The sequence below is a fragment of the Saccostrea echinata genome, unplaced genomic scaffold, assembly GCF_033153115.1.
Source record: "Saccostrea echinata isolate AGI-Se365-2 ecotype Australia unplaced genomic scaffold, CSIRO_AGI_Sech_v1 ptg000033l, whole genome shotgun sequence".
Taxonomy (NCBI): domain Eukaryota; kingdom Metazoa; phylum Mollusca; class Bivalvia; order Ostreida; family Ostreidae; genus Saccostrea; species Saccostrea echinata.
In genome coordinates this window covers 12,146,704-12,155,389 of record NW_026889782.1, presented here as the reverse complement: position 1 = coordinate 12,155,389, position 8,686 = coordinate 12,146,704, and the positions used below count along the sequence as shown (strand labels likewise).

The window sequence follows — 8,686 nt, the reverse complement described above, 5'->3', positions numbered from 1 at the left end:
ATTTGAAGTTTCTTATCAGAACGTGACAGAAAGGTAACAGGTCAAGAACATAGAAATCGTATTTAATCTCCTGTCGATTCGTATGCTTTACATCCGGTCTCTGACTATTTGAATATGTGTTTCTTTGTTGTTTTTCTATTGTTAGTGTCTTCAGCCGCGAGTATCAATACTTTGGACAGTGAGAATGTTTCTCTCTCTGATTTACTGAGAAGACTGAGTGATTTAGATAAAAGACTGCAAATACAGGAAAGAATTAATTCAAAACAAGAAAGGGTAATAAGAACGTTGAAAGTGGAAAATGAAAAGTTCAAGAAAGTCGCAAAAAAGGAAAACGTCATGCCAGTGAATTCCATGAAGAAAAGTGAAAATAATGGATTGAACCCTTTTCTTGGTAACAGAGCTACAGCTGGAAACAAGACAACAGGAAAACATAGGATGCATTCAGCAATTTCCAAACTGAAAACATGGATATCTAATTCACCTTCTAGTGAAATAGACTGTTGTCGAAACACATTGTTTAACATGAAAAATAATAAACATAAGAGGAGATCAATTACAGGTATGCTTCTTAATACAACAAGTATTAAAAACAAAGACATTTTATCAGTTTATTCATCTACATGTATAGAAACAAAAATAATCAATTAATATTATTTTGTGCTTGATCTTTTGTTTATGCTTTATATAATTTTTAGGCGAGGTTGCATTTTACTCTTACCTGTCACATGATGAGAACAGTCCAGGGCATCACCAGACAATTATTTTTGACAACGTTGTTACAAATGTTGGTGGAAAGTATAACAGACACACCGGAGATTTCCTTTGTCCAGAGGACGGAGTGTATACATTTTCATGGACGTTGTATTGTTCTGTCGATGGATATTTCTTTTCAGAAGTTGTTGTCAATTCGAATGCTGTTGGAGCTTTGTATTGTAGCGCTGAGGGTGCAAATCAAATTAGACATACAACAGGCGTCGTTACTGTAGAGATCAATCAGGGGGATGCCGTGTATATCCGTACACATCCAACTGGCCGTGTGTCTGGACGAATAGAGAGTAATGATTTGTATCGTTCATCATTCAGTGGATGGAAACTTTTTTAACCCAATTCGGATAAGTTACAGTGAGAACATTTTGGTATCAGTAAAAAAAAAAAATATTAAAAAGAACGAGTTTATGAATATGAAACGTTACTTTTGTACTCATTGCATAACAAAAATCTATTGTTTGGAAGAAATATGGAGACGACGAATAGTATTCGAGCTCAAAGTCCATAAAGCTCTAACCTACGCCTTTGTAATGTGTATCAATTTTCTTTTTAATATATTTAGAAGGTAGTACAGTGTATTATCATTGTAGTAAATTACAATACTTCAACATGAAGAATGCAAAAAAACTTGTTAACAAAATATAAGAATCACAAATTATAATATTTTGCATCTATGTCAAGGCATAGCATATAAATATCAAAATTTAAAAAAAAAAAAAAAAAAAAACATGTTGTTTGGTTATGGCGTGTAAAACGTTGCTTTATTCGATAATCTTGTGATGTATATTCAAAATCTTGTGATGTATGTTCAAAATCTTGTGATGTATGTTCTATAATCTTGTGATGTATGTGCAAAATCTTGTGATGTATATTCAAAATCTTGTGATGTTTATTCGATAATCTTGTGATGTATGTTCAATAATCTTGTGATGTATATGCAAAATCTTGTGATGTATGTTCTATAATCTTGTGATGTATATGCAATAATTGCATTGTGGGTAATATTCGACTTAATTTCGATAACCTTTGTAAGGGCTTTTTTCATTGGTCTCCAAAGTGAAAGTAGAAACGCTGTAAAAAGGAGAGTCCTCAGTCCGGGCTTGGGGTCTGTAACTTTATTTTACACTGATAAAGTCGATAACTTTTGCGCAAATCTGAGAATCCTGTTACCAGTGAACATGTCCTAAAGTTCTTGTACAACGAGGAAATTCTGCATGTCCATCCAGGCGTAGATGAAAAGAAAGTTGTACAAAGTCACTGTAGGTACATGTAGGTACGTATAGGAGTGCACCTTTGAAAAAAAAGGAATCATCATGATCATAAACATTTTTTTATGAGAAAGTGATTGTACGCGTACATGATTTCGCATTTTAGATTAACCCTTTTAAATTGTAAATTTACTTTTCCATGACTTTTCCATCAAAGAAATGAATGTAGCCTAATATTTTTTCTTTGACAGAAGTATCAAACAAAAATTTGGATGGAAAACTTTTTCATCCTACGCGCATTGATGACGTTTTCTGTCCAAATTTTTGTTTGATACTTTGGTCAAAGAAAAAAATATTACTTTCATTTCTTAATTTATTCCCCCCCTCCCCCCCCCCCCCGGAGGTGGGTGGATCAAGGCAGGTGTTAACTTCCAAATTTTCACTATGATTTTTATATTTTTTTTATTCCAGTCTACTCTAGTTACGCAGTATCTGCTTGTACTGTGAATGCCCATTGGATAACTTCATATGACATCATTTTGAAACAACCTCTGTTGTATGGGTAATTATAAAATATGCATTAAGATTTATATGTACAGTACTTATAATTTAAATGAACATCTATACAAGTTTCTGTTGTAAAGTGAAATTAATTTGATTTTTTTTTCCTCAATCAGTTAAGAGGTTAAATTAACGGAATCAGTTAATTATTCTTGTGTATTCTGTACTAATTTGTTTTAATGAAATTAATTATAATTATTATACTCCCCGGTTGAAAAGTGGGGGGGGGGGTGTTTAATGATCGGGGTGTCCGTCCGTCTACCTGTCCATCTTTCTGTACAACCATCCAAAAATATATACTTTGGGGTACCCATTTCTTATCAGCATCTCCTCTTAAACCACTGAAAATTTGATGACACTTTTACAAAATCTTTGTTACATAGTGCCATTTTGCAACCCCTATTTTACTTTTAATCGGACACATATTTCAGGTTTCCCATAGCAAAATATGGACTTTGACATTATAATAACATGGGAGGCAGGGGGTATCATTTTGTGAGCTCAGTGCTCACAGTACCTCTAGTTCATTTTTATTTTCATTTTCAGATATAAATGCATGCTGTGTATGTAAAACATATGTAAAGTGTTGGTGGCTTAAAATCTGAAGACATCAATAAGAAGGAACACAAAAACCATGGTGCATAAGTTATGTCCAACAAGTCCTTTAAAATACAGGTTAAAATTACAGTACATTAATGAACAAAAATTTCTACTTTTAAGGATCCTTCAATCACTTTTCAACAAACAAATAAATTATCCTTGTTATTTTTGTCTTGCCTGCAAAGCAGAGTGACACCTAGGGATCACTATACCCGGTGTCTGTCTGTCACACATTTGATTTGATATTTTGCACAAATTATTTGCATCGCACAATGACTTTTATAAAATACCATAGTTACAAACTTTCAGACCATTGAATGTGACCTTTGACTACATTTTTTAAATAGTTCATACTGAATGTATCCGGTTAGGCTTTTGATATTTAAGAAGTAAGTCTATGCTATTTAGCATGTGCACTGATTGTTGTCAATACCAACATTATGTGAACAGTCTACAACTCTACATGTCCTTGATCTTTGACCTACTTTGCAAAAAATACTCCAGACATTTAATTCAACATACATGTATGCCTTTTGAGTTTTGAGAGGTAGGGTATCGATAATTAATTAGCATTTATACATGTTTATGAGCTCATGACACTGTACTTGCTGGATTATGTATAGTTACCATACACATTGAAATTTAAATACTCATGTATTTCTATCAAAGTCTTACACACTTTACTATTCATGGAATTTTTTTCTTAGCAGGCAATAAGAACTATAATGCTAGTAGGAAATAAATAGCTGACCACTTTTAAGATTATATACACTTTTAATGATGCAATATAGGGAAGGTTACACTTCTTTGAAACACTCTAATTATATTATTCTGTATATTTTAAATTAAAACTAGTGCTAATTGTAACGGGAACCGTTACAGATGTTCCCCAAACGGCTCCCCGATCCCTTATGATGCCCCAGATGGACACTTTATTTTTAAGGGTATTTCATTGGAAAACTAATCCGATATAGCCATATGGGTATTAGCCAATCAAATTTCAGCGCATGTGCTTGCACATGTTTTCTACATTTTTCACATCAATTTTCTTATAGTGTCTCACAATACATACATTTGTGTTAAATATTAAAGAATCTCATTGAAAAATAAGAAAGATGTAACCCTTTAAGTATTAGCCAATCAGAATTCAGCATACGCGCATACATGGCCTTGCATTCAATTTTGATAGTATCATAATGTAGGAGCTCTATGTGCCTATCCATGTGGTAAATTTCATCCTGTTTTGTTGAAAACCAAGGGAGTTATAGACATTTAAATTTTCAACCAATCAGATTGCAGTACACCTGCATGCGCGTGTTTTCAAGAAATTTCCTATATAACATGTTGTAGCACCTTGTAATATATACTTATATTCTAAATTTCAAAGTATTTTGTCAAAAAACAAGGAAATTATTGAGATTTTTGTATCAGGGTTAGGGTTAGGGTTAGAGTTTCAAAGCAATTCATCAAGAAATATAAAAGTTACGGCTTCATCAAGTATATCAGTCATTTCACTCATTGCACGCGCGCGCACGTGCATGCATGTGCGCGCAAAATGACCTTCGTTCCGAACACCTACACAACATGCCTATTAACCCTAAAAAGGTTTCATGTCAATCGGATGAGTGGTTCTATGAGAACACTCCCGGACAAAAAAGTACCGGAGAAGAAAGTAGAAAAAAAGAATGATAATAATAATAACTAGTTATAATTGTAACAGGGACCGTTACAGATGTTCCCCAAACGCTCCCCTACTTCCTTTTGGTGTCTTATTTCCTGTAAGATTCATTAAATAAGGCAATCAAGTATATTAGTCGTTTTACGCATTACACGCGCATGCACGTGCATGCATAGGCATGATGACCATATCATCTTGTCTACACTTTTAATATATTTGTATTTTTGAGTTTCAAAGCATTTCATCAAAAAGTTTAAAAGTTATGGCTATATCAAGTATATTTGTCATTTTACACATTGTGCGCGTGCGCACGTACATGCATGTCCTTGCATTCAATTTTGATAGTAGCATAATGTGGAAATCCGTTATACCTATTCATATTCTAAATTTCATCCTGTTTTGTTGAGAACTAAGGAAGTTATAGGTATTTCAAGTTTAAGCCAATCAGATTGCAGAACACGTGCATGCGCGTGTTTTCATAATGATTCTTATATATCATATTGTACAACCTCCTAATGTATGACTATGTTTTAAATTTCAAAGTATTTTGTCAAAAAACAAGAACGATATTGAGACTTTTGTTTCAGCCAATCAGAGCGAAGCGCACGTGGATGTGCGTGAGTTCATGCTAATTTGACCATGTCATCTTGTCTACACTACTAATATATCCTTATATTTTGAGTTTCAAAGCAATTCATCAAACAGTTTAAAAGTTTCGGCTACATCAAGTATATTGGTCATTTAACGCATTGTGCGCGTGCGCACATACATGCATGTCCTTGCATTTAATTTTGAGAGTAGCATAATGTAGTAATCCATTATACCTATTCATATTCTAAATTTCATCCTGTTTTATTGAGAACCAAGAATGTTATAAACATTCAAAGTTTGAGCCAATCAGATTGCAGAACACGTGCATGCGCGAGCTTTCATGAGATTTCTTATATATCATGCTGTAGAACCTCCTAATATATGACTATGTTTAAAATTTCAAAGTATTTTGTCAAAAAACAAGAAAGATATTGAGACTTTTGTTCCAGCCAATCAGAGCAAAGCGCACGTGCATGCGCGTGAGTTCATGCTATTCTGACCATATCGCCTTGTCTACACTACTAATATATCCTTATATTATGAGTTTCAAAGCATTTCATCAAAAAATGTAAAAGTTACGGCTATATGAAGAATATCAGTCATTTCACTCACTGCATGCGCCCGAACGTGCATGCATGTGCGCGCAAAATGACCTTCGTTCCACACATCTACACAACATACTTATTAACCCTAAAAAGGTTTTAACTCAATTGGATGAGCAGTTTCCTAGAACACTCGTGGACAAAAAGTACCGGAGAAGAAATAAGAATAAAAAAGACTAGATGCGTTTCTTGTTGCTAGGGCAACAAGTGGTCTTCCGACCGAACTTTTCTCCAGAACGCTATGCTATCTAACTTCATTTAATACTTTATTGAAGGTATTTTTTTGTTTGCGTTTATGTAACACAGTCTTTCAACATAGATCATAATTATTAAAGGATTTCTGTAGAATCTCTGTTAACAAAGCTTTTTAAACAATAAGCAAAAACTATCATACATGTCTTCACAGAGAAAAATATTATTTACAACTGAAAAAAGAGAAAAACAATCTCCCGTCTCAGCAGGATTCAAACCCGCAACATACGAGGAAGTTAGGATCGGTCATATCTTTGCAATAAATGCATCAATCAAAATGATGAAAACATACATAGAATTCATAGAAGACTCTCTATTAACCCTGTAAATTTCAAAGAAAAATATTGAAAAACAAAAAAGTTGAAAATTTAATATTTTTGAACTCACTTCCAGTCGCGACCGGAAGTACGAACGACGAAAAATAAAGGTCGATCAGCATATCTACATGTGATGTTCTATCATGTCCATGAGTTTCACTTTCATATCTTCAATCGTTCTTGAGAAAAATATGGGACAAAATTCCATTTAAAAAATACAAATTTCCCAAAAAAATGCGAACGGAAGTGAATTTCGAAAAAATGAAAAATACGTCTGGAGATATTCTCATGATGCATCTTCGCTGAAAAAATCTTTGAAATCCGTCCACTCACAGCTGAGATATCGGCCGTACTATGAAAAAAGAATAATAATAATAATAATAATAATAATAGAAAACAGACGGAAAACAATAAGGTCTTCCGAAGGAAGTCGGAAGACCTTAAATAATAATAATAACTAGATGAGATCTCGTTGCGAGCAACGAGTAGGTCTTCCGTCCGATTTTTCGATAAGATGAGATATGATTTTGACTATGATCTTTGTTAAAAGATAATAATATATAGACTTCCCTAATTATATTTCATTCTTTTGATTTATAAAACATTATCAAAGAGCTATAGATAACAGGCTTTTGGCCCCTCTGACCCCCTAGTTTGAGGGGTCAGCCCCTTTTTCTTGATATCAGTTGAAAGGTCTTGTGATTTTGAAGACTTTTTGTTCAACAAATATTCAGAGATTTCTTTTCGTTGTGGAGATATGCTGAATGGAAATAATTAGGGGCCCCTCTCCAAGTCCTTAATGGGGCCGTTTGACAAAAATTGAAAGGGTGTATATTGTTTAGAACATTATTCTGACCATCTTTTGTTCAGAATTGCTTATCAAAATATTCCCCCTTTTCGAGATATAAAGCGTCAAAGATTTAGCATTTTGGCCCCTTGTGACCCCTTATTAAGTAGCATATCATCAGAATCTTATCATATATTGTTGTAAATTGTTAAGATAAACATTTTTGCTTCAGTAACGTATGGCAAAATATTGATCGTTAAAGAGTTATAGATGAAAGACTTTTGGCCCCTCTGAGCCCCTAACTTGAGAGGTCAGCCCCTTTTTCTTGATATCAAATGAAAGCACTTATCATTCTGCACAACTTTTGTTATATATGTTTCAACAAAATATTTACAGGTATAAAGATATGATAGAAAACGTGTCAAATTTTGCGAGATGCTTGTGAGCCTATTTTTCGAGCCCAGGCGAGCTTTGGCGCCTTTTGCGCTGGAAAGATATGGACGCAAAAAAGCACATCTACAATCCCTCCTCTACCTTCGCTGAGAATCTCAACTCAATATCTTTATTCGTTTTGGAGTGATTACCAGGACAAGCCGACCCTCTGAAAATCAGATAATTGTCTATATCTCACGACCGGAAGTGACGTCATCAATATAAAGTTTCATGAGAATCGACCTAGTCGTTTCCGAGAACTCGCGTGCACAAAATCGGTAAGAAAAAAAAAAGAATAATAATAATAACTAGATGCGTTTCTTGTTGCTAGGGCAACAAGTGGTCTTCCGACCGAACTTTTCTCCAGATCGCTGTGCTACCTCACTTCATTTAATACTTTATTGAAGGTATTTTTTTGTTTGCGTTTATGTAACACAGTCTTTCAACATAGATCATGATTATTAAAGGATTTCTGTAGAATCTCTGTTAAAAAAGCTTTAAAAAATAAGCAAAAACTATCGTACTTGTCTTCACAGAGAAAAATATCATTTACAACTGAAAAAAGAGAGAAACAATCTCCCGCCCCAGCAGGATTCGAACCCGCAAAAATACGAGAAAGTTTGGATCGGTCATATCTTTGCAATAAATGCGGTCATATGAAAGATATGGAGATAACGAACAGTATTCAAGCTCAAAAGTCCATTAAACAATACAAAATAGGAGCAGAGCAAACACGGACCTCCAAACATCAGAGGTGGGATCAGGTGCCATGGAGGAGTGAGCATCCCCTGCCGACCGGTCACACCCGCCGTGTGCTCCTTGTCATGATCGGGAAATAACGGAAAAATCCGTCGACAATTCAGTGTGTAAATAATGGCCTAACAATTAGT

At 34.3% G+C, this 8,686-nt stretch overlaps 1 protein-coding gene across 1 annotated transcript; it reads left to right on the top strand.

Annotated features, from left to right (window-relative positions):
• The first annotated feature begins 336 nt into the window (after positions 1-336).
• Positions 337-1,102, top strand: LOC133198130 (uncharacterized). Its single transcript, XM_061334273.1, has 3 exons — positions 337-559; positions 696-840; positions 937-1,102. Exons 1-3 carry the CDS (start codon positions 337-339, stop codon positions 1,100-1,102), a joined length of 534 nt encoding a protein of 177 aa, XP_061190257.1.
• The last annotated feature ends 7,584 nt before the right edge of the window (positions 1,103-8,686 follow it).